This window comes from Plutella xylostella, chromosome 12 (assembly GCF_932276165.1).
Source record: "Plutella xylostella chromosome 12, ilPluXylo3.1, whole genome shotgun sequence".
Taxonomy (NCBI): Eukaryota; Metazoa; Arthropoda; class Insecta; order Lepidoptera; family Plutellidae; genus Plutella; species Plutella xylostella.
In genome coordinates this window covers 5152531-5179276 of record NC_063992.1, presented here as the reverse complement: position 1 = coordinate 5179276, position 26746 = coordinate 5152531, and the positions used below count along the sequence as shown (strand labels likewise).

General features: G+C 37.4%; 2 protein-coding genes across 2 annotated transcripts; both read right to left on the bottom strand.

The window, feature by feature from the left end:
- Positions 1-285: 285 nt before the first annotated feature.
- On the bottom strand, positions 286-8355 carry LOC119693981 (putative uncharacterized protein DDB_G0282133). The gene is made up of 6 exons (XM_048624376.1): positions 8009-8355; positions 5374-5820; positions 3947-5295; positions 3693-3855; positions 3267-3557; positions 286-679 (listed from the first exon to the last, which is right to left on the bottom strand). Exons 2-6 carry the CDS (start codon positions 5516-5518, stop codon positions 396-398), a joined length of 2232 nt encoding a protein of 743 aa, XP_048480333.1. The 5' UTR covers positions 5519-5820; positions 8009-8355; the 3' UTR covers positions 286-395.
- A 615-nt stretch (positions 8356-8970) lies between these two features.
- LOC119693940 (mediator of RNA polymerase II transcription subunit 15) lies at positions 8971-26385 on the bottom strand. Its single transcript, XM_048624551.1, has 11 exons — positions 25963-26385; positions 23491-23652; positions 17891-18097; positions 17411-17572; positions 17091-17305; positions 16539-16723; positions 16359-16442; positions 15940-16077; positions 14993-15228; positions 13394-13576; positions 8971-13205 (listed from the first exon to the last, which is right to left on the bottom strand). The coding sequence occupies exons 1-11, from the start codon at positions 26155-26157 to the stop codon at positions 12855-12857; spliced, it is 2118 nt and encodes a 705-aa protein (XP_048480508.1). The 5' UTR covers positions 26158-26385; the 3' UTR covers positions 8971-12854.
- Between the last annotated feature and the right edge of the window lie 361 nt (positions 26386-26746).

Sequence of the window (26746 nt, the reverse complement as noted above, 5' to 3'; positions counted from 1 at the left end):
TTTTCACTGAATAGGAATTACCCCTAATCCCTCTCACTACTGAGCTATAAATGGACACCACTCTTAACTATTTTAACTAAGTATTTGGTTAAGCTTAAAAACATAATTCATTTTGTTTGTTATGTAAATAACAATAATAAAGTGAGATAAATGTCAGTATAAGAGAATCGACTAAGTATTTCATGTATGTACCAAAATAGCGATGGCCTTGCTCTTGCTCTGAAGTCAATTTTATGTTATTGTTATTTGGAGTTAATTACAGCTAAGTATTCAAAATAACCAAAATACTGAATGTAGCTTTATTATATCGGGTAATCTTGGAATGGCAACAGGAGCACTGATAAAATTTGACACTGTTGACTCACACTTCACAAGGGAGACTTCGTTTTCTGTTTCTATTCTATTTTGTCTATTGAAAACACATGAGATCTTCTGCTACAATTGCATTTCTTAACATGTCTAACTCTATAAGACCTTCGTTTACATGATATGATGGTCTGCTTGAAAAGGGCTTGTTGCTGAGCCATAGCGTCTATTTCGTTCTTTAGAGACATTATAATATTTTGTAGCGGCAAGAGTTGGTCTTCATAAACTAAGCTTAGAGTTTTGTTAAGTTTTTCGGATGTCAAGCGCGTCCCGTGGGGGAAATCGGATGCTTCTGATTCAGCCAAGTCGCGCTCTAAAAAGTATGAAAAGATAAATCATGTTCAGAGCATCTGTTGCCATACAATCATGCAAACATAATGAAGTAACTTATGTACTTAAGAGAAAATTATGCTCATGAATCTATGATTGACCCTTTTGATCGGTAAAGTAAAATTACATAACTACTATTTTTTTTCTAAACATTGTAGGTACAGTAGGTATTTACTGATTTTAGAAAAAAATAAGATTGTTTTTTTTCTTTCCAAAATTGAAAAGGATTAAGTCCACACTCCAGCAATGCGGAAATGTGCAGAAATGTCTAAAACGGAGATGATAAATTATATAACCCCCTTATTCATAAAAAGTTACTGGACGCCTTCGCTATTGAACTGTTCTGTCACTCTCTAACAGAGAAATTTGTTCTTTGACAGAGAGGGACAAAATAGTTGTAGAATAGCTATAGCGTCCACTAACCTTTTTATGAATAAGGGGGTAAGTATATGTTTTTCAGGTCGGGTGAACCCTCGTTCGGTGGGTTAGAGCCACAAAGCAAACACATAGTAGAGCTGTTGTAAGCAACGTAGCCGTGACGTAGCCAAGTTCGACCTGTCGTCACACGGTCTGTAGTTCAGTTACTCCACGCTTGGGGTGCTGACATCAGTGCGTGACAGGTCCCGAGCTTGAGCGGTACAATTGAGTCTTGAAATGATTTTATTTTACGTGTTTCTCGATCAAAATGAAGTCGTTGCATTGTTGGATGTAAGAGCTACAGTGATGATAGAAGATTTGTGGACGAAAGCAAAGTATATTTTCACGCGTAGTAATATTTTAAATTATATTTTATTTTACTTCTAGAATATTCTAAATTGCTGGAAGCGCCATCTTGTGTCAAAAAGAAATACTAGTAAGGGATGTACTCAGGCCGGACGCCGCCCGTAAAAAAATAAATAGGGGGCGTTATGTTTATTATGAATTAAATATTTAGTTTTTCTTAGATTTCCTGACACTGCATTGAAGCAGCAATGAATTAAACTAATCCACAGGCTGAGTCCAACAAAATACAGCAAAGTATGTTCTCTACATTTTAATGCGGAGGACATACCTACTAAACACGAAAATAAGGTTTGAAAAAAATAAGAGAAGGCGCTTACCCTAACATTCCATCACAAGAAAAGCTAACTTAAATTAATTACTAAAACCATCGATGTTGAAAAAAGGCAGAAGGAATCTCGCTAACTAAACACTGAGGCACAACAATGGCGGCGATATGGGAGTGTGTGGGTGCGTCGTGATTATGATTATCAGCCATAAATGAGGATTGGCTCCATTCACTAAATGCACATATCCAAGAACAGACACCTTTATTTAATCATATCACACACCTCTCCAAAGAAATTATAGAGAAATATATAAATATTAGATTCAGGCATATTGCTACTTCCAAACACAACAGTCACAAAGCGACAGCATTTTAATAAGACTGTTCTTTTTACAGGTGATTAATATTATACCTGATTTTAATCACATGAATATCCGAAATGAAAACGATTCCGTGTTTGGAGGGCACGTTGAGCTGTCGATCCCGCCATCTGGTGTTTTGGTCCGTACTCACATACGGTATTACTCGATCGAGCTAAACTGTCGAGTATAATATAACCCATGGCATGGACTTTCGTCCACCCACTCAGCTTTGATTTATCGAGCGGGGCGCGTCGTTTAGTATTCACATACACATATTTCGAGCGGCTTCGAGAAGGTTCGACGAAAATTACTTTCATTTAATTCCATCGGGCCGGCTCGGCGCGAGCCTTCGAGCTGTTTTTTGAGCTGAGTTTTGCGGTCCATACGTAGATTTTTACTCAACTTCGAGTAAAACTATTGAGTAATAACGATAGTGAGTACTGTCCATTTAATTAACAATAAGTGTTAATATATAAATAGTAAAAAAGTTAACTGTTAAATAGGTAACTATTTAATAAACAAAACATATTAAAATATTTTTTTCATGTTTCCCTTTTCTCATACTGTATTTAATTCTGACCATTTAGCGCCCCATTTTATATTATGCCTTAGTCCGTCCCTGTCTACCAGTTCGCAATGACAAATAAATTTGAAATACATTACGTCATTTATTCTTCTTTGGCCTTCAGATATCATATGAGCTACGCAATGTATAACCACAGAGGCTACTTTTTCTACTTGAACTTAGATGGCGTTAACCTGAGCTTTACATAAAAGTTCATCTACTTGAACTAAGATGGAGTTCGCGTCCCGCACCCCCGCGCACCTCAGCCTTCAACCCCAATTAGTGGCTTCATCTCATCCTATATAGAAAACGAAATATGGCAGCTCTACTTTGTATTTGCTTTGTGGTTAGAGCATTATGGAAAATTGGAGTTATGCAAGTCATCCGTCACTCGGTGCTACAAGTCCTTCCAAGTCCAAGTCCAGGCTCAACTGACATGGACATGACCACTTGTCCACTTCCATAGCGCCATACAAAAATATAGCACCATATTTTATATTATTATCCGCAGCGACTTTCTCTGGGCGAGTCGAGACTCGAGATATAGGTAAATAACGAAATTCTATTGTTAAGTTATTAGTAAATTACAACTTACTTAATTCATTTTCGGTATTACGTGTACTAAGCGTCAGACTAGATCCCTCCTTTGCATTTTTCAACGATTTTCCTTTCATAGCAATATTTAAGAATATGTCACTGTCTTCGTCAATTGGTATTTGCATTGTAGTATTTGCCTGTACCTTAGCATTTATGGTTGTAATAATATCATCCTTGAATCTTACAAAATCTTTTTTACTGTCCACACTTTTAAAAATCAATTGATTTTGGGAATCACGATACCTTTGAAACCTAATATCAACGACCACAAATTTATTACTAATGTTATCTGAAACAATTCAGTTAGTACTTAGTCAAATTAAGTTTTTTTTAAATAACATTATTAGTATTTAAGTAATATTATTGATTCCTAATCAATCAGGTATATAGCAAAATTTCTTTTTAACTTTAATAAACGGCTAACCTTTTTCCTGATATAAATCAGCAATCGGCAAATTATTGTCTTCATTAAATTTATCAACAGATATCTTTATGTCAGGAAGTGATGGAGTACGTTCGTTGTCATCGTTATTTAAAAGTTTGCTTGATGAATATTTGGGTGCATGTTTCTGATTCGGAGATTCTGTCTGCGATTAAAACATTATAGGTATCTACGTATTGGTTGAGTTGATAAAAATATTAATGTACTTACTGTTTTGTAACAGAGCTGTTACTTACTTTCATAATTTCACGCTCTCTACTTAATCCTGAAGTAACATTGATATCATAAGCATCCACCACTGGTTTGCTGTTTATAGTATTCATATTATTAATATCATCACCGATACCATTGTTTATATTAGTTACAAAACTATTTTCACTGCTGGATCCTTTATTTGAATTGTTATCTGAAGTCATTGTGTTACTTTCTTTTTTAGTGAATCGAGTATTGTCATCTATCTTATTTGTTTCAATAGAGTCTTCAACTGGTGATTCATCAAATACTTTGTCTAATTCCAACGGACCTTCATATTTATTTATTGTATTGTTTCCATGTTTAGTGAATTTTGTATTGTTTTCTTGTTCATTTGTTTTTTCATCTAAAATATGAATAGAGTCTTCAACTGGTGATTCATCAAATACTTTGTCTAATTCCAACGGACCTTCATATTCATTTTTGGTTCTTTTATCAGCAGTTTTATCTATGCCATCTGGATTTTGGTATAATGTTTTTGAGTTATTATGATAATTTTGCGTATCTTCATTTGAAATATCAATATGTTTATCATGCATGTGTGAGTTCATAGAATTATCTTTATTGATATTTTCACTCACTGCTAGTGAATTGTGAGTACTTTCAGTTGTTTCAGTATTTTTTTGTTGTCTATCATCATGTAAATCAATGTATGCGATATCATTAATTATTTTAGAATTTTCGGATTCACTTTTGAGAGATGGATATATTATAGCAGGTTTCAGGTTTATGATACTATCTTTTGCTGCTGATGAATCATTATTTTCGAGTGGAATATCATGCAATAACTTATTAACATCAGGTTTTTGGGTTTGTATTTCTATAGTGTTTTCATTTGAATCACGAGATGATGGTTTATTCGTTGTCTCCTTCTTACTAAATTGATTTTTGACGATAAATGAATCTTGAGCTAATGGTTTGTATTCATCACTGTTCTCTCCATTTCCATTTCTTGAAGGGAAATAGTTTTTTCCTGATTCATGATGTGCTAACATTAGTTTGTCAGGCCTCTTTATGTATTTAATGGCTTTATTAGAAAATTCATTTTCACTTGAAGTTAATGGAGTAGGAGGATAAGTTATTAAGTTATTTGAAAAAACCTCATCTACATGTGTTTTTTTTGATCCTTTGAAAGTTTCCAACTTATTAGAATTTCGATCTATAGATGATGCTTTGCTGTTAAGATCTACATGGCCCTTGTTTAAAATACCATCACTAGCAGGAAGTTTTTCTTCGATCATTGTTTTGTTTTTACCTACATAATTTGCAGAAATTTCTTCCTTTTTCGAATATGGGTATGAATCCTCATTAAATGGCGGATCTAAGCAGCCTCCTGAAATAGTTAATTTTTTATTAAGTCTTACATACTTTTTATTAATAAAATACATGCTTACTTAATAGAAATCCTTACCGGGTTTGCATTTTCCTAAAATTCCTTTATAGACTTTTTTTGTACCATTAGTTCTTGTTTCATTTTTATTACTTGGTTTGAATAGGCTGCTAAATGAATATTTATTTTTTCTTGAATTTTCTCTTGCCACTTCTGAACCACCCATAGTAAGATCAAATGATACAATAGTCTGATTACTTTTCACTAACTTTAGTTTCTCCGTATTATTAAACGTACAAAACTTAGATATTTCTACAGAAGCTGGTTTACGTGAAGAAGTAATTCTTTTACGAACTTTTACTTTAAATTTCAATGGCTTCGAAGTTGAAGTTTTCTACTGACTTCTATAGATTCTTGTGGGTTTTTTTCAACTGCAAAACTCATGTCCTTAATTTGTTCATCAATTTCAAATTGGTTAGACATTTTTTTAAATCCGTATTAGGTACTTTCCGACTCATTTATTGATTTCTGTAATTATTATTATTTATAACAAACATATTGGGTGTTAGAAAAAGTAGTATTACTAGGTACTATTAGTCGAAGGAGTGTCACTGAGGTGATCAAACTGATCATTATCATGTTATTCGATGACTTATTCATATAATTATTAAGATTAAATAGACAATAGAAACCAACGTATATTAGAACACTACAAGAAAAAAAAAGATAATTTTAAAGAAGAATAAGTTTTATATACTAAAATTATGTTGTTATTAAAATATAACTAAAAGTAGTAGTAGGTATATTAGCCTTCATTATAAACAACATTTAAACAAATGCGATTGGTCGTTGTAGAAAATCTCATAAGGGATTTTTCATTGAATTTATTATTGTTTATGTTGCATGCTTTAATCCTTTTTTCGTCTGCCAATTTTTCCATTTTCTTTTTAAGTTTCTTACTCTCAGTATTGCATTTTGCTACGATTTCATTAAGTGTACGGTTGAATGGCATTATTTCATTTTTCATGTAGTTCACCAGCAGCTCAATGCGAAATGGAACATTATCGTTCATTTTGTAACTGGTTGCTCTTATTGTATCACTAAAAATATCATTTAAATAACTTATGTGTTGGTGGTGTAGTTTATCATTCTGCGAAACTGAGTTAAGAGTATTTTCATGAATAGGTGAAAGTAATGTAGGTTTCCTATATCTATTTGTATTGAGTTCCAATTTGAATGCTTCTTTATCGATTTTTGTTATTTTCAAGTCAGGATGAAGACATTTATTTGACGCTCTTTCATGAAAATCTCCATTGTCTCTAGTTCTTTGTTCTGTATTTTCACAAACTCTAGGATTCATAACAGTATTAGGAATAATGGTTTCAAGTAATAATTCTGAAAGATACAACACATTGATCATTTATATGTATATTATTAATTATTATTTTCTGATTTATCGTTTTCTGTCAACTTTATTGAAACATTTAACCACCTTGGTTTTGAATGTCAGGTTCGCAAAGCAATGTTCTGTTTTCATCAGGCTTTGTGATTTTTTTATCGTCATCTTTATCTATTAAAGCCAAAATGTTGTTGTTACTTAGTGCCACTAGTTGTTTCATTAATTTGGTATTGCACTTTATGTTTTCCAATAAGAAATTATTACTCAAGAGTCTATTAGATTGGTCATTTGTATCTGTATGAAGGAGATCCACGCAAGAATGGTATACTTTATCCAATTGTTCATTTTTGATATAATCTTGTGATAGGCATTTCTTAATTATTATCTTGTACATAATTGGGATATTAAATTCAATTTCTTCGTCATTATTACTCCAGTCAATTTTGTCCAAGTTTGTTATTTGTGATATTTCAGGTAAGACCTCAATGTAACAGTTTGAGTCGAATTGTAACTGTTTTATGAGCGGATGAAATTTTATGTGAAGAGCGGCAGAGTCCATGTTAAACGATTATTATTAAGAATATCCTTATCTTTTTTAAATTATTATTTAATATAAATCATTTCATAAATCCTTTAATATATTATATTTGTCCTTTTAAATTTTATTAATAAAATAGTGACTGCAAAAAAAAAAAAAAAAAATGTAAAAAAAAACTACTAATTAGTAGATGTACAGTGCGACAAACTTATCTGTTCCGGTGAGAGCGAACTAAATTTATCCATGTCTCATTATTTAGTAATGAATTATATATTGATATAGATTAGATGGGTTTATTGAAACCACAAGAGCGAATTACAACTACTGGCAAACTTAAAATCTTATAGAATGAAGAAATATTACACATTTACGTGAGCTGTCACCGGAACAGATAAGTTTGTGGCACTATATACAAAGGTTTCCGGAAAAACATTGTTGTTAAGCCAGTTTTAAACTACGTGAGTAAGTATAGTTTATTATTTACCATTGATAACATTTAGTATACTTATACATAATATTAAAGTTATTTATAGCCCTAAAATAAGCCTAAAACAGACTAAATATAGCCAAAAATAATAGGTATATGTAATTAGTAACTTTGACAATAGATAATATTTAATTATTCACCCTGAACATAAGCCTCCTAGGAGCGCCACAAAGTTTGGTTCCAGACTTTCTCATCGAACCATTTTGTTTGTCATGAATTATATAGTAATGATGACTGTATGTAGTTCTACCTAGGGGTTGCGCGTAGCTAGGTAGATAGTGTATTTACTTACAAGACTGCCTCAATTTTCATAGTTATTAAATAAAATGTTAAAACAACTTTTAACAAATAATTTTGAACGAAATTTAATTTAAATGAAATAATTTCTAAAACTCAGTAATTTACATGTTTGACGTTTATCATACAAAATGTAACTCATAGAGTTGTTTTGTGTTTTTGGGAGCAATCATTGAGCCATGTAAAATGCACGTGAAGCGCGCTGTTATTATTTTGAGAGTGCAAGTTGAGTTATACAGTCAAAAGGGTAGAGAATCCTTATTGCGGGCGTGTATCTTCGTAATGGGTAACCAAATTTTCATTCATTACTTTTTCGATATCTCCGGTTTTTGAGATTTGCACCTTCATTCGCATTTGACGAGTAGATCATCACAACCCATCACGTCCCCACTGCTGGGGCACGGGTCTCCTTCCAATGAAGGAAGACCCTATCACAAAGACAAGCAAGCTTGTGCTGAGAGAGTTGACGGGTACCTAAGTGGGCTACCCGACTGTCAGATGTTTTCAGGCTGCCCGAAGGTCTCTGACTAGCCTTAACGACTGCTGCTGAAGCAGCAACCGAGACCCTCGGCTTAACGTACCGTCCGAAGCACGGAAGCGTCCAGAAAAGCACCACTTGAAATCGGTCACCCATCCAATGGCTGACCGTGCCAGTTGTTGCTTAACCTCAGTGATCAGTTAAGATTACTAAAGCTAGCTCGACTACGGACTCTTGACGAGTAGATGGATGATTATAGAGTCATGTATAGTAGAGTGATGATACTGTATGCGGAAATGAAAAAAAAAAAAACAATTTTGGACAAAACTCTACATAAATAAGGGCCTGCACGGTTCTTTTTGTCAATAGGTGTGCGCAGGCCCTATGAGATTTTATCTTTGCAACGTTTATATAAGGTTTATATACGTTTGTACTTGAAACTTGACAGATAAAGGGCAGTATGAATGAAATACGTGAAAATCATTCTTATTTTTTTAATCCAAAAGCTTTCTTACGGATTTTTTACAAACTTGAAGTAGCAATTTGTATCGATATGCGATGTTTTATTATTGCTGCTAAGTCAGTACCTAAATATATATTTTTACATCACATTTAAATATGGGAGAACAATTTAGATTTCCAATCTTTGCTTTGGCCGAGATAGGTCGAAACACTCTACTTAGGTTTATATCTAAAAATATTTTAGTAATTTTGTTCCTAGATTATTAACATTCAAATAGAAAATAATAATTAAGTAACACATTGATAGACGGCAATTTTGGATGTTGACATAATTATGTTCTTGTCGTATGACGAATGTAACAACTCTTGTAAGTAGTCTTAATTCTATAATACCTGTGCATATTTTCTACTTCCCATGAAACGGCCCCGATAGGTAGGTATTATAAAACATGTGGTTTTTCAGGGTACAGGATACATAATGTTGCAACAGTGGTAGGTCTGACGGTTAAACCAAAAGCGGTAAACTCAGGTAGTCATTCAAAACATTAATCATTGTAGGTACTTTTCTCTATTTATGAAAATTTGAGGGAAAGAAACATCACTCAAAGTTTAAAAAGAAAAAGTTGTCTATATAGCAAACATTGTATAGAAAACTATTTTAATTACTTATATTTGTTCAGAATGACCGCCCTAGCCATCCGCGATTAGCCTAATATTAAAAAGCTAATTTCGACATTGGATCTCAATTTTAAAATAATAAATTAAATTATCAGTACGTATCTTAAAACTTAATATACCTACTTAAGTTCTTACTATTTACTTATCTATCTTACGTACAATACACGATTCGACTAGATACACTGAGATCATTGGAAAGCCAATTTATTCTTCAATAATTACAGTGAATTTCATTTAGGAAGGCGTGTCGTGGGACGACATTCCAGTTTGATAAAAAACAAAAGCTGTAAATGTTATGCTATCGGCAGGTGTTATAGGTCGATAGATAGATAGAAAATTGTACATTTTCTCTTAGCGCGTCTGTGTTTTCCATACAAGTTCCAATTCAATTCTCGCCTCGCTGATGGAAAACTATCTTTATAGCCGTAGTTTGTTTTCGACTAGAGTGACCGCGGTTCACGGATCCTCGGTTTATCTCGGAGGACAGGAACCTGACAGACACCTTCCCAATTGAAATAAACTTTATTTATCATACAATACAATAATTATCCCTTAAAACTTAGGGACATAGTTAAATAATATTATGAATACAAGATGTTAAATTTGCTGTGACTTTAACAAAAATAAATCATGGATCATGGTAAATTTTTATTCAAATCAAATTAATAATTTTATAAATCATTACATTTTTAGATTCAAGGTTGATTCCTATAGAAATTTTCGCCACAAAAATGGTCAAACGAAGCATAGTTTTAAACTGGAATCCAGGGATAAATTGGCTATAAGCAATAATAAGCATTGGTTGGTTATGGTTTAGACCTAAAGCATAATGATGATTTTGAAAAAAAAGTACAGGTAATTTTCTGATCTTACTTAAATTCTATAAGTATATAGGATAAACCATTATATTGGAAGACGAACGGCATAAAAATATCTACTTCATACCTAATTATCATGTAATTACAATATACTTAAATACTCGTACGTTACGTACACACCTATGTTAAAATCATATTTTTTTATTATTTTGTTAGGCGACCAAAACTATTTACACCTCGGTTGTTAAAAATTCTAATGCTATTGTTGTTTACCTAGTGTTCCCACTTTCTATAGCTCTCTAGGTCTCTGTTGTTGCCGCCCGAAATCAATCTGTTTAAATGTTGGTTTAGAGCCTTCAAAATTACCACCCAACCCCAATATCTATATGCCTATTTACAATCTCATTGGATTTCGTCAGTAAATATAATATTAATTATTATATTTAATAAACATACCTATTCCGTATTGCATTCTTGTCCCTCCTACTCTCCTACAGCTACCTACTGGCGCGCGAGCTTGCCTTCCTAAACCTTAGCCAATTTTGTAACTTTCATCGTGCTCTGATTTCTTGTGTTTCTATGCCATAAGAGTGTGGTTTAATCATTATTTAAGTAGGATATTTAGAAATTAGATTTATCTCCGCACCCTTAAGATATTTAGATACGATCTTTGAATTCTTTAAAAACTGCACTTTTTACTAATTTTTTTACTCCCGACGTATAAAGAGGGGTAGGTATTATAAGTTTAACATAATGTATGTGTTTGTATAATCTTTATTTTGTGGCAGCGTAGCCCAAAGACGGCTAACTATATCGATTGAAGTTAACTAATTTTTACTTAAAAAATATACTTCTTTAGATTTTGTAAACAGTTAGAACACCCTCCACGGCATAAGGAACACATAGAAATTTCCCGAACCGCAGGAAAACTCATTCAAGTTTACCCTTTAGCACGGGCCTTACAACCTAATCTTAGCTGTTAATTCGACAACAAACACCAAAAAATCTTTTACTAAAACCTACCTATTGAATTTTATCAATAGTGCATCGTTAATTTCTGCTTATGTCATGATGATAATGATTGATGCGATGAACCGATCCTTTCCAATTTCTGTATTTATTTTAGAGATAAGATCTATATCTTATTCCTACTTGCAATTATGTTATTATTACATCCGTGTTGGTAATTCCTAAATATTTTTAATTTTGTTATCGAATTAGCATCTTCTATCATCGATACCGACCATTTCAACCAAATCACTCGTCCTTATTGCTATTAGGTATGTATCTACTAAAAGTAATTAGGTAACTACATAATTTACTAACCTGTCGAAAAAAACAAACTTTTAATACATAGAGATTAGAGACATGCTCTGTTACTAAATTATAAGGTACCTACGCTGTTTTAAGGAGGAGGTAAAATTAGGATTCATTTGCAATTTGCTAAAGATATTTTAAAATTTTCTTACATTTATTAGTCTGCCTGTGACTATAGTTTAAATACTGAAAATTGCAATAGAATGAAACCATGTGATAGTAGGTACAAATCAAAGTCGCTTTTCGCGTCAGTCTGTATCATGTACCTATGTATAATTTAAATTTGAGTTTTTTAAGAAGGTTCTAATAAAAATATACTATTTTTGGGAAGCTAAGTTCGGTGGAAAATTTAGGTAGGTAGTATGAAATATGATTATTTATTATTTACCACTCACTTTCTTTGTATAATTGTTAGTGATATAAAAGCAGCTAGGTGTAATCACTTGGCAGAATTTTATTCCACAATTTAATTATTATGTACAACGTAAGCAGCTATGCAACTATTAGATACCTATTAAAAAAATACAAGGTACCTATACGTATACTATTTTTAAATTATTTACAAACTATGACAATGTTTCGACAAGTGCTAGACTTAGAAACATTATGCTCTACGCAATGACTAGAGTTCACTCGATTCTCTTTTGTAGACTAGAAACTACCTTAATGTGTATTGCTTACTTACTTATCTATCTATACTTAAATTAAATAAATAAACACATTAAACAAAAAACTTAAACAAAACAAATATAATTTTAAATGTATCAGTCATCTGTTTATAAATACTACCCGACTATTAATGCCATAAAAATTACCAGGTTAAAACCGTTCATACTTTATTATTGTTGGGACCGCTCACTCTGGGAAGTAGAATCTATGCACATCAATTATTTTCCGAACGACGATCAGTCAAAAAAAGAGTAACAAAAATATATCTGACGCAAACTCTCACCACACTAAACGCTACAGCAGTCCTTACACCTACGTATTTACAACAGCAGCTCGTCTCAGAACTTGAGCATGATCGTGTCGTCCTGCAGAATGGTTTTGTTGCACACTTCACTGTAAGCCCCCGATTGGGCTGAGCCTCAGGTGCACAGGCCGGAGTTGTCGACCAGCGACCTGGCGAGCGCGTCGGCGGCGGCGAGGTCGGTGACCTTGCCCTCGAAGTGGCCGCGCACGTGGAACATGAACTCGGCCTTGCCGGAGAACTCCTGGCGGCACATGAGGCACAGGTGGTGTGCGTGGTTGTTGTGCTGCCGCTCGGGCGTGTAGTGCGCGTGGTTGTGCGTGAAGTAGGCGCCGCCGCCCTCGTTCACCACGCTGGCGGTGGACACGGCCGTCGCGATGCCGTGCCCGTTCAGGATCTGCTGGTTCTGGTTGTGGTGGTGCAGCAGCTGCAGCTTCTCCTGGTTCGTCAGGTGCACTTTGTCTTGCTGCTGTGGGGAGAGGAGTTTGTTTAAATGTAACGTTTCCTGAAGTTTCTCACATTTATGAGCTAATCATGGCTGATTGCTTAATTGTGCTAAAATCAATGGATCTTACTGGTCGCTATTTTCATGACCTATTCAAGTCTATTCGGTTATCCCTTGCAAGGTACTAAAGAAGAACACCCAAGTGTGCATACCTGATGTTGCGTGGTCTGCTGCATCTTATCCTGCAGCAGCTTCGTATCAGGCAGGTGGCTCTTGGCGTGGTTGGACCACTCGTCTCTAGTCGCGAAGAGTCTACCACAGAGCTCGCAGGACCAGGACACCACCATGCCGCCCGCGCCGCCGCCGCCGGTCGACGCGTGCACTAGGCCCGTGTTCTGAGGATTACGGTTATGGTCTTTACAAAGTTTGGGGGTAGGTGGAGATATGGTGGAGAACGAGAGGGGAGTGCTAATGTTTTTTGATACTTTAATGTTTGCTCTGATCTCTATACTCTATGGTATCTATGATCTCTATAGCTAAGGTAAGGCAAGCGATCAAAGTTCACCCCATTCCAGTTCCATTCCTTGTCGTTTAACTAAATGGAAGATAGAGAAGAACAGTTCACTACTAAATCATTAGAAATAAGAAAATGTTATCAATGAATATTTATGGGGGAATTAGTTCCAGCGGATGGATCTTACGAGTGGAACCTTTGTGTACTTATATTCCGTTGATGTTTAAACTTCCCTCGTGGCGACACTGCATGGCATGCACCCAACGTAACCAACACTCATGACGCGTTTCCTAACGAGTCATATACATTGAAGGTATTCCAAAGAAATCATTGGGATGTACAAACATGTCACAACTCACGGTTGGAAATTGAATTTGGTCCAAATCATCTACCACCGACTGAATTTGGTAAGTAGTATTCAAAGTAAAAAAAAAAGTAAGTACTTACTTACATATGTATTTTAAAATTAAATACCAACCCATTGTGGTAAAGTGTAAACATTTGTCTTGGTAATTAGGTACCATGTACCAATAAGATTTATCTGTGAGTAAATAAATTTTAGATAAGAACTACCTAACATAACCAATGCAGAATGTACCTACCTAGGTATAAAAAATCTTAAGTAAGTATAACAAACTACTTATAAGATTTAATTTAGACGTAAATTAATAATACGTTAGCAAACGAAAATGAGTACAAACCTAGCTACGGACGTAGGTTGTATATTTTTAACTGCACGTGACAAAGAATTAGATATAAACCTATTAAGAAGATCTTGGCTTATTAATCGTTGACATCAAATTAAACAATTAAGGCCGGGGTCTCCTATTTACTCCGTAGGTCGCGTCAAGTGTCACCGCCGTAGGCCGCGTCACAATGTTCACTATTTCTACGCGCCAACGTCAGCGTGTGAGGGAGACCGCATCAGTACATTTCTATAGTGAGCATCGTGACGCGGCCTACGGCGTGACGCTGGACGCGACCTACGGCGTAAATAGGAGACCAAGGCCTTAGAGCGTTTATATTACAAAACTATTAAAATTAGAACTAGGTATGACGGCACGAAAAACTAAGTACCAATTTTATTGAAGCTAGAATTAGAAAATTAATATAACATCCAGAAATATTAAAACAAAGAAGAATTGATATCTAGACTAGACTTTCTACACATAAGAACTAAAAACAATAATGAAATAGTACCTAATAATCGTAAAATGAAGGTAAACATTAAACATGCGACAAGATAGAGAATCTACAACATCTATAGGAATGCACGTATTATACGCGAGATTCTCACTTGGTTGACCGTAAAGCTGTGCCCTTGTACCTGGCAGATCTGCATCTGCGAGTGGCTGTGTTGTTGTTGTTGTTGTTGTTGTTGTGCCGCTTGTTGTTGTTGTTGCTGCTGCTGTGCCGCTTGTTGCTGTTGTTGTTGTTGTTGTGCCGCCGCCGCCACTGCCGCGATCTCCGCTTGGCTTGGCTTGGTGTCTTCTTGCTTCGTTAGTTGAGGCTTCACATCGTCTAGCTTCAGGGCTGCACAGTAAGTTGGTATTATTAAGCAATGATTAAAAGTAAAATCGGTTTCGGTATTGAATAAGTGCTTAGGGCACAAATTTACTTTGGGAAAATTTATGCTATAATTTATAAAATATAAAACTTGCATTGTTTGGGTTTGATGTTTGATTTAGCATTAATCTTGCTGGGAATATTTGAGTGCATTATATTTATAATTAATGAATGACTGATAAAATTTAACATCTGCTTGTACGAGACAAAACATCGTAGGTTGCGTAATCCCCATATTTATACAAGAGAAAAACAAAAGACTGAATCATCCATTCAAAACAAGCGGGTTTAATTGCTATGGGATGTTTGCTCTATGCTTAGATTTATTTGTGTTTAGGTACTTTTGGGGAAATCCTTTTCGCAATAACACAAATGCAGCGGAAAATAAGTATAAGGATTTCTGGCGTGAGTGTTTATAGGTTAGTATTATGTATGCACCTTTGTTCCATATTCACGAGTCAAGGAACAAAAAATTGTTCTTGACAGTGAAAAACAGTTAAATAGCTAAAACTTCCTATAACTTTTCTATGAATAAGGGGGTAAGTTTATGTGATAGTTGCAATAAATCCTAACTGTTTTTATTATAATTTAATTAAATCAATAGCCAATTTGATAAATAAAACTGAAGGGAGCTACGGCAGAGCTGTTAATGACATACACGGTGCCGTAAGCACTTACGAGGTATTGTGATGGTTCGTTTACCCAGAGGCGCAATGTTGGAGGGTGTGAGGTGCTTCAGCTTGTTCATGTGCAGCACCAGCTTGTCCCGCCGAGCGAAGGCTTTGTTGCACACTTCACACACGTACGGCTTCTCTCCTAAGGGGGAGTAAGTCTGGTTAGTTTTATATCATTTGAGAAGAGAACACGCTGTATCTTTTTGTACAACCGCCGCTGCCATTGGCTGGCATTGATTGACATCAATGCCTGACGACACGTGTCTGGTGGCACATAGACTGGATAAGGCATAGAGTTGTTTCTGCTAGAGATGTTGAGAGTTGTTGCTACTATTGGGTCATGCCAAAATATAAGGTTGTAGCAAACGCACTCGTTGAGGCAATATAGACAAGTATAACATCCTAAGATAAATGAGTACTTACCTGTGTGTATCCTCATGTGTATTGTTAGCTTGTCTTTCCGCGCTAAGCCTTTTCCACACACCGTGCATTCGAATGCTTTACTACCTGAAATAAGAAAAAAAATGTTTCAATAAGCACCAAATCTCGAGATCTTGAATCTTATCGTATTACGTTCAGTAAGGGTTTTCTAGTCACAATTACCATCACTCGTGGAGCTAGTAGTCTTGATAGCAGTAGTGTGGGTGGTGTGCTTCCGGACGGTGGTGATGGCCGTGGTCTGCAGAGCCTTGAGTCTCGTCCCGGGGTGCATGGAGCCTCCTTCTGCGTATGGCTCCGTGAAGGGTATTAAATTCGGCCTGGGTATCGTGTTTGTTACTTCCGGGGACCTGAGGATAACATTACATAAAATGGTTGTACTTTATTGTTTTTGTGGTATCTAATGCATCCGTGATGAATCGATGATAATAAACGTACCTATACTGAAGATTAGACAATACAAAAATGATTTTATTAATGAATACTTAGGTAAGTAATTGTGATATATATCTTCAAACAAAAATTACACAATCATTGTTTATATTGATTGAGTTATCATTATCAAGGCTATCCAAAAATTCAATTAAGCGGTCGTGTTGTGACGGGGACTGAAACACATGATGAATCTACACAAAAGTAACTTATCAAAATTCCGTTACTATGAGATTCAGGTACTAGAAAAAGTTAAAACATGTTAGATCACATGTGTTCTCTTACCAGTTCCCCAAGCTCTGCAGCACCCTAACACCTCCCTCGAAGCCCATGCCGACGTCGTCAGGCACAGTGAAGGTGCTATCAGGTCCGCCGGTGCTGGAGCTGACCTGAGGCACCTTGATGGGCGAGGTGATGGCCGCGTAGTGGTGCTGCGTCGAGCTGACGGTCGGCGGCGACGGGTGGCCTTGGTGCGCGTTGTTGCTTGTTTGCGCTTGTTGCTGTGGGTAAATGGACTTGATTATGATATGTATGCCTGCTTGATAAAGCTGAGTAAGCAAACATTGAGACTAAAACTTGAGGAATTTAAATAAAAAATAACTTACTTGCAGGACTTGATGGTGGCGTGTGTTATTTGTGTTGGTTTGTGGTTGCTGGTGCTGCTGTTGTTGTTGCTGTTGAGCTTGCTGTTGAGCTTGCTGCTGCTGTTGTTGTTGCTGTTGTTGCTGCTGTTGCTGCTGCTGTTGTTGTTGCTGCTGCTGCCGCTGCTGTTCTTGCTGTTGTTGTTGCTGCTGCTGTTGTTGTTGTTGCTGCTGTTGTTGTTGTACCACCTTAGGAAACGATAACTGGAAAGAGGGAACAACACCATTATGCCTTAAGAATGACTGACTGTCCACCACAGCAGGGCGAGGCAGTGGATTGAAACAATGAAATTGGACAAGGGATAAATGGTAATTTTAATGTTAAATAGTCTATTTTTCCTCGCCATGATCTAAAGAGGCTACACGCATTGATGAAGAGAATCCTATGATCGGTTCACATACATTAAAGTAAAAATTTGCAAAACCAATGTATTCGAAACTTACCTGTTGTTGTTGTTGCTGCTGCTGCTGCTGTTCTTGTTGCTGATGCTGTTGTTGCTGTTGTTGTTGCTGCTGCTGCTGCTGCTGTTGTTGTTGCTCCCTGCGAGCCGCAGCGGCCGCCTGCGCCATGTGCTGTTGGACCGCCACGTGCGCCTCGAGGTATGCCGTCTTCTGAGCCTCCGTCATTTTGTCCATGTTCACCGTTCCATCCTGGTGAATTGAGAATGTATTTGTGAAAAAGAAGTTTGTAATTTGTATGGCTTATTGTTATAATGATCTAGTTGGCTACTGTATTCGCTATTGCTTTAGAAAACTTTTGTCCTTGTCAAACTCACAAACCGTCTATTCATATTGGAAAATTAGTGGTTTGTTGCGTTGATCGTATGTATACGTATACCCCAGTCCGCTTTGTTCTATGTTTGCTACTGTCATAATTATTCGTCCTATTCCTACCTCGTCGTATCATCATCGATAAAATGAAATAGTAAGTATATAACCAAGGATTGGCTGGAAGAAATTGCTTTTTGGCAATAAGCCCGCCTTTGTGTACTAACTTCTTCTTAATTTGTAATTTGTCTGTGTATGTTTTTTTTAAGTATGCAATAAAATGTATATAAATAAAAAAATAACTAAGTAGGTACTTAATCATAGTAAAATACGAAGTCACAAATATGTTTACCTAACTAAGTACATTCAAAGAAATAAAAATAACAGAAACATATTGGATTAAATTCCATCAGTAATCGAAAGCGTATGCGTGTTTACCTACTCCACATTACTTGTTCTCGCTGGCGGGAATTCCATGAAATTTCCCGTGTTACGTGAAAATGACTCCACCACCGCCACCTTTCACGCGGGGGCGGGGGGTGCGGGGGCGCGGGGGCAGTGCATTCACCCCAGAGGGGGCTGGGGGAAATAATAGTTATAGGTTGGTACTTTCGTTTCAATCAACGCGGTTTGAAATATAACCCGTTTGGCTGTTTGGATAAGGAAGGTATTTTGCTGCTTATATTATTGTATAGGTACTTACAATTTTTTTTATTCTTATTGTTTACTTATTTTTTTTTATTCGTAGGAATCGTGTTTAACTTGTCTCAGTACTTACTTATATATTTTTTTAAGTACTTACACTTTTTAATGTAGGATCATATTAGCATCCGCTAAAAATAGTACTTAATAAATAAACTATACGCGATTGTGATCATACCTATATAATATTTATAAGTTGTGACAGCGTCACAACTTATAAATATTATAATGAAGAATTCGGAGGGGCCAACGCTACGGTCCCCATGGGAACACTTGTCTAGTCTCCCTACCTATTTGTAATTGCCAAATATCGCATGGGCCAGGGTCACCGACCTCTTTCTCGTGCCTACGATAATAAATGAGTATTTCGACAAAGCTATTATGGAGTGAGATTTTCCATAAATCATGCAGTTCGCTGTTGGTCAGTTGGTCAGGGGCGGACTTGAAATACATGAGATTTTTACAGATCATGTTTTAAGTTGGTCGGTATTCTGCTGGATATCTGAATAGATCCATCCATTCAGATATCCTAAGACAGGAAGCCGGTAGTGGCTGTATTGGAACGCCGAGGACAGATAATTAGAATAAAAAATTGTCTAGTGTGATTGTGAACATGATCAAAAAAGCTCAACCCATACTTCAACCATGACACATATAGCTTTTGGTTCTTTGCAAAGAAATTCGATATGTTAACCATTCGATGTGGCCTACCATCGTGCTGACGAGTGTTTGGGGCACTGTTTTCGGCGAATTCGATGTAGCAACTTTTGATTTTATAAAGGGAACCCCATACACACAAACATTCGACACCCGGGGGCAAATCATAATGTCTCCAAACCAATATTTGGTTTCGATATGTTTGCGATGCGAACTTGGACCTGCCCTTCAGCACTAAAGACAATTTTATTAACCACAGTGCCAAAAAACATACAATGCAATGTACGAAAAAATATTTGTAACTAACAAAGTTACGGTGCCCATGAGCAAAAATCATCCATAATTCTCCAGATTAAGTACACAACATTTAAATTCGGGACTCCCTAAGACAAGGGCCGGAGTTAGGGGACTAATGAGAGGGCCCGGGCTCAGGGGGCCTTATCGTACATGCACTGATTAAAAGTAAACGCACCTAGGAGGGTCTGACGTCAAGATAGGGTGCCCACAGAGGGCAACGAATTAGAAAGATATGCAATTTTTCTGTATCTTCAAAATGGTGACTGGTGAAAGAAAATAATGATTTATTTGAAGAGATTGGTTAAAAGTATAATTTAAAGATGATTTAAAGCTCCGAGTAATCAAGTAAGTAAGTATTCTATAAGTAAGTTTTGTATTGTTGTCCATATTTTTGTGTGCAAATAAAGAATATCTTATCTTATCTTATCTTATCTTATTCTTTATAAATGCTTTCCTTTGGTAACAAATGATAGTAACATAAATCTCGCTATAATAATTATTAAAAACAAATTGAAAGTAAAGTTATAATGCTTTAAAGTACCCACAGATGTTTTATTAAAAAGCTTCTGATAATGCTCTACTTACGTCGCCCCATAGCTGGATAATATCATTGATGAGAACCTTCATTATAAATAGGAAAATTTATAAATAACCGCTTTTGCACATATTCCTCAACACATCACTTCTTAAAAACAAAAGCAAACGTCACAACTTTAAACACAAATTGCCGGGAAAACTTTCCACGCTCATGTTCGGAGACGACTAGTTTTTGAAAATGGAAGGTATTTTTCTTCCAGACGTGAAAAAGGAAGTAGTCAAAGGAGGCGGGTGTTGTGGCCGGCCAGTGTGCAGTGAGTGCAGCGCGGGCCCCCGGGGCGCCAAGACGACCCGCGATCGATACCACTTTCCCCTTCGACACGCACCGGCTAAGATTCCCGCCGTCTGCGAGGTGCCCAATTAAAAAGAAAAGTTTTATTTCTCTCTCATAAAAGTAACTTCTTTCTAATAGGTGCGTAGGTAGGTAAATACATCTATTGATGCATCCCAGATAAAAAAACCCTTGGGAAATAAAGAAAAAATATATAAGAAAACCTATACTTACTGAAAACGCAAAATTTAAGGAAACTTTTGACTGTCGCGTGTCGTCGCCAATGCTCAATAACTCGAAAAATCAATATCGTTTGAATCAGTTCGTAAAAAATTAAAATGATTATTTTCGTCCAACAATTATGAGATTTTCAGTTTTCCCCCTCTATTAGCTAGGTGTGTATGTAGGTAGTGTAGGCTCCCACATCAAGGTTGTATGGGGGCGAGAGTACTACGTTCTATTAATACACGGCAGAGCGAGGGTGGGGCTGGGGAAGCCCGCTGCAATGTCAAAGCCACTGGAAATACCCCGGTGGAAATTGTTTCTAACAAACATTTTCAGATGGGTTTCTAAAGAGGGAATGTACGTTATTTTTTTCCTTCTAGGTAAATATGAACAAATAAAAATAACATCACAAATCTTGGAGCAAAAAAATATTCGATGAAGGAGTAGTTACATAAACTGATTATGTATTTTATCATTGAAGCTACCTGAAAAAGTTGAATTTTAATTTCGTAGCGTAAGTAATCGCTACGGCCCAGCGAAGCAACGCAGGGATCAAAATTGAAACAAAATAATGGGCAGAAAGAACGAGCGATCGATACAGAGCGGCAATTGAAGTAGTTGCAGGCTGGCCAGACGTCTCTAGTAGTCGGTTCCTATATGTAGATACACAGTTGTATGTTTCCCCGGTGGGTTGCTGGGATATTGCGTAAATTTACTGTAAATAACGTTTATTTGTAGTTGTGCATACATACCTATAGTCGTATATTTATGTTCGAATAATTGCCATGTACCTAATGCTAGGAAAGGGCGTAAATATTAACGATGAAATAATAAGTAATATAGAGACTCTGTGTGATTTTTGAACAATGCTGTGAATAGGCCCATTTTTATTTGTTTCCGATCAATCAAGTTACATCAAACGGCCACGCACACCAGACACGCCATGACTCAACCTCTGCGCCACCGTCAGTCGGGAAACCCAGTTTAATGCAACTGATGATTCAGGCGCCCCCTTCGGTGGGGGCAGGGGGCGCGTAGTAGAATATCCTTCACCTCCCGCCTAGGTCAGGGTTAACAGCACCCCCGACGAGACTGGGGCTCCACGCTCAGGGGGGCGACCTACGACGCCGTAGGCCCTGACAAGGGGAGACTCCACCGACTAAAAAGTGGGGACAGAAGGGCCCTGCAATAAAGAAGTCTGCATCCGCCGCGGACAGCCCGGCGTCTCCAGCGCGGACATGCGGACATGCGTACCCAAATTCGCAGATTTTCCGGACATCGCATTGCGCATCTTGCCGACGACAACCTTATTACTTGGCAGTTAAAGCGGATAATTCATTACTATATGTAACTGCCTCAAGATGTACGGCTGCCGTTGGATAGTCGGCCGTGAGACGCGATTATTGGGTCGCGTTTCGTTTGTGGAGTTTCGGTGAGAGTTTTTATTGAATTTTGGGCTTTGTATCGTGTTCGGTAGGGTCTGTGTTTGGCTGGCGAGGGGGGTGGGTGGTCGCTCGATAGTGTGGAGCGATCAATAGAGGTAGCGAGGGGTGCGCGCGCCCCCGCGCCCCCGCCGCCCCGCCGCCCTGACCCCCCGACGCATCAACAACCTCTGCACCGCGGAGGCATGCGGGGTCGATGACAACCATTCCGACGCAGATTTACTTTTGTCACTTCGCATTTCCAGAAAAGGGGAATTATATTTATTGGCAATGGCAGTAATTTTAAATGTTTTGTTTAGGTTTAGTTACAATTATAAAGGGTCAAGGACTCACTTTATTCGCAAGTATCAAAATAAGTATACGATATAAGATAGGGCTTTGGAACTGGAATTATCTATTATACTACGACCGTGCCGAAAATAGAACAACGTGGACACCTCCCCCTGGCGGAATGTTATTGGGTAATTTTGGTCCAAAATACCTCATTGCTCTACAAGTCATTATATGACTCATAAGGTGACAGATAAACTCACATAGTTATTTATACATTTATAGCTATACAAATAAAAATATTAAAAAAGTCACGATCCTTCACCGGAACGTTCGAAGCACCGCTTCTTAGGACGTATCACCTTATCTATACGTTCAGTGCACCATGGGCAGTCAGCATCTAGTTAGCCTATCCTTACACTAGCCCTTCACCGCGGTGACAAAGCCTAGTCTAGCTCTTGTGCCTTTCACCAACACGCTAAGAAGTAGAGGAGATGTAAGCCAGACAACATTTAGAGGAGGACCACACCTGCCAACTCCGCCTGCACGAATCTATACACACGACAGTTGCTGACAGGAACACCTAAAGAGCATTGTCCCGGCTCAGCCTCAATGCTGAGATAGACTGATGATGGTCACAATTCTATGGGCGAAAGACTCTGAACTAGTACGGGGCGGGCGCATTTAACACGTGACAAAAGTTCTCCGTTCTCACTCTTGAGGCTGCGCGATGCAAATGTGAGTGGGCGGGATGCAAAATTGTTGTCACTACGTCTAGCGTTTCGCCCTTCTGATGAACCCAGCTGGAGACTGACCTGGAAGTTGATGGTAGAGGTCACGATGCGCATGCTCTCGGCGTAGTTGCGCAGCACGCTGTCCGTGCTGAGGCAGCTCTGGCGCCACTCGTACAGCTGCTCCAGCCGGGTCACGCAGCGCTCGCAGATCTTCTTCGGCAGGAAGTCGTCTTTGGATATCTGCTGGAGAGCCGGTTGTTAGGAGGAAGTCGGTGAACAGATAAGAACTAGATGTCATGTTACGTAGCGCAGGGATACCCGGATTTACCCCTGGTGTTGGCTGTGCAGGTCATCGGTTTTAGAGTGGTTTCAGACCAGTTTATTTTTAGGCGCGAATAAGCTCGAATTTGGTAGCATAATGTACGCTTCTAAGCTGGTATAAGTCATGTGTACTCGCGATTGATACTGACTCACATGACATCAACGGTTCGAGAGAAAACACCAAAATGTAGCGCGCTTGTAACGATCGTATACGCGTCAATAAATACGCTGGTCTAAACTGTTCTACCATGTGAAAAAAGGATATTGCAAAATAAATGATTCAAGTACTTCTTAGTATTGATGCGTTCATAAAAGTAATAAGTAGGTAAGTAGGGTAACGTAACGTACCTAGGGACATTTTCGACTACCCCAACTTTGAATGAAGCTATCGCAGCGTACAACTAAGATATTAATGTGAAATTTTCTTTATTCGGTAGGATATATAATCTATTATCACTAGTATTTGTGCTAAAGCTTTAGTGTGGCCAGATTTTATTAAATTAAGATAAAAGTAAAAATGCTTGTTTTGACCCAAGGTACGTTACACGTTTGTACCTTGGGACACTGTTTCCTATAGCTTTGTACTATGGAAAATGCAAACTTCTAAATAACGCCTTATATCTCTGTTCTTATTGATTTACAGCATCTCTCTTCTGTATAGAATCACTCTGGCACTAATAAGAACAGAGATATAAGGCGTTATTTAGATGTTTGCATTTTCCATAGTACAAAGCCATAGGAAACAGTGTCCCAAGGTACAAATTTAATCGTGTCCCAAGGTACAAAAAAGCAATATTTAACCAATATTTAAATATCTTTATTTTTAATTAATAGGAATCTTTCAGATAATTGCCATGTCATAAAATTAAATTACTGAAAAGTTATACGTGACATCCATGTCTTTATTTTGAGCATGCCTCAATGAGATAAAGCAACACAAAAAACTATACAAAAGCTACTTTTGACTCCAAAAAATTTCATATTGTCTTCACCACACACTCGGTGCTGGTATGATCACGAGACTCACTAGTTTTGCCAAGCGAGTAAAATACTATGCCTAGGGTAGAATTTTAATGTGTTTATTTAGCCGGTTTTTAAAATACAATCAATGTCCCGAGGTACAAGCGTCCCAAGGTACGTTACGTTACCCTACCTAATACATTCATTGTAAAAGAAAAAGAAAAGAATCAATATAAAAAATATTGCTCTATTTATTATGTATGTACTTAATGGCTTTTCCTGGAAAAGTAATCCCTACAACGTTAACGAAGTAGTTTCAAAAAAATATTCCGAGAAAACGTAATTCTATTGAAGTATTGTACACAAACATACATACACCAATATTCAACAACAAGCAACGTATTTATTTTCCAATAACAGATTCTCACAAACTATTGGATGGGGTCGCGTGGCTTACACGCTTCATTTCAACAAATAATAAATAAACTGTTGGTTCTATTGTGTCTCCCAGTGTGTACCTGCCCTAATCCGCTCCGAGTGTCACTGTGACCTACTTGTGTACGGACAAATCACCATCGTTAGTATCTCGTTAGAGAGATTTATCTTTTTGTAAAAAGCTTACGTATTAGATGGTATTGTGGTGGTACCTAACTACTTGTTGTTTTATTAGTGGTTTTCTTTTTAATAGTATGAACAAAAATATAAATAAGCTCATTTGATTTCTGTAAAGTAACAAGAAATCTTTTACTATATGTACATAAAATACTATGTAAAGTACGATGAAGTTAATTTGTAAAGTGTCTCTCTATCACCCCTCATTCAAAACAAAATGATAAAAAGCTCCGATAAAAAATCCAATTACGTTGCCGTCAATCATACAACGTTATTCAAACAAATCGATTGTTATGATAAAGTATTTATAACTGCGAAATAAACAGGAAAACTCCAACCAAAATAGAAAATAATAATATTTGTGTAATTGCGTGGGCCTCCTCGTAGCGGCGTCGTAGCGCGCAAGCGTCTACGAGCGCTACGCCGCCTCGCTACGCTTCCTCGTAGCAAATTTGTAGCACTTTCAAACGAAATAGAAAAAAAACTGAATTTTCACACCTTTACCAACACAAATACATTTTCACCGGCCTTTAAACTTACACATACGGATTAATAGATAATAAACAACACATACTTTAGAGACACAAAGACGAATGGCGTCTTAATCGCAACAAATTTCACTTATTTTCGAATGCAAAATTGACATTGTTGTGTACTCACCATGGTGGGCAGGCAGCTCCGGAGCTTGTAGAGGATCTGGCGCTGCTCGGACTCCTTGTCGAAGATGTGCAGTCGCGGCCCGCTCTTCAGCGAGCAGAGCCGACAGAGGTCCGTGAAGGCCGTGAAGTTCAGGTCTTCTGGCTCCGTCATGGCGAAACACCTGATGAGGAGGTCGAGGAGGCAGGAGTTGTCCATGTGGAGGCTGAGGGAGACGGTCAGGACATGTTCGTCGGGGAGGCGCCGCCCGTCTGTGCGCGAGCCGCGGCCGCCCCCCCGCCGCCCCCGCGCCCCCTCGCCGCCCCCTCGCGCCGCCCCCAGGGGGGAGCGCCGCGTCCGATTGTGCCGATCATCGATCGACTTTGTTTTCGCTGTCTTGTCTCGCGGTCTATTGATTGTTGTGTGGAGATTGCCGTGCGTTAATTAGGGGTTTGTTTGTTTGTATGTCATTGCAGGTAGTGGACGCCAATCTAATAATGTATAACGTTTAATAAGTCGTACTCGTACGCAATTACTTATTAATTAGCATTCATGCATTCATTAGGAAAGATTTAATGAAACCAGATATAAAGGCGTCTTAATAAAATAAAATGTACAATAATGACCAGTTACGTATAAACAAGCTAGATAGTTACCCAAATCCCTGTAGTTCAATCTTAGTAAAAATAAACATAAATCAATAAGTTATACGCCATTTCCGCCATAAGGAAAGCGCGTAAGGTGTTTCATTGAGTATTCGTGGGTAGGTGAGCGCTGCTAACGGGACACATACAGGGTGTTCAAGTTC

What these genes read in the sequence shown, in the direction of transcription:
- LOC119693940 (XM_048624551.1), bottom strand. Translation starts at nt 26,157, where the DNA reads ATGGACAACTCCTGCCTCCTCGACCTCCTCATCAGGTGTTTCGCCATG. An exon ending in ACACATGAGGATACACACAG is followed by an intron (nt 16,078 to 16,358) that starts GTAAGTACTCAT and finishes ACTCCCCCTTAG; the next exon opens with GAGAGAAGCCGTACGTGTGT. An exon ending in ACGAACCATCACAATACCTC is followed by an intron (nt 15,229 to 15,939) that starts GTAAGTGCTTAC and finishes CTTACTGTGCAG; the next exon opens with CCCTGAAGCTAGACGATGTG.
- LOC119693981 (XM_048624376.1), bottom strand. Translation starts at nt 5,518, where the DNA reads ATGGGTGGTTCAGAAGTGGCAAGAGAAAATTCAAGAAAAAATAAATAT. An exon ending in TGATTTATATCAGGAAAAAG is followed by an intron (nt 3,558 to 3,692) that starts GTTAGCCGTTTA and finishes GAATTGTTTCAG; the next exon opens with ATAACATTAGTAATAAATTT. An exon ending in TAATACCGAAAATGAATTAA is followed by an intron (nt 680 to 3,266) that starts GTAAGTTGTAAT and finishes CATACTTTTTAG; the next exon opens with AGCGCGACTTGGCTGAATCA.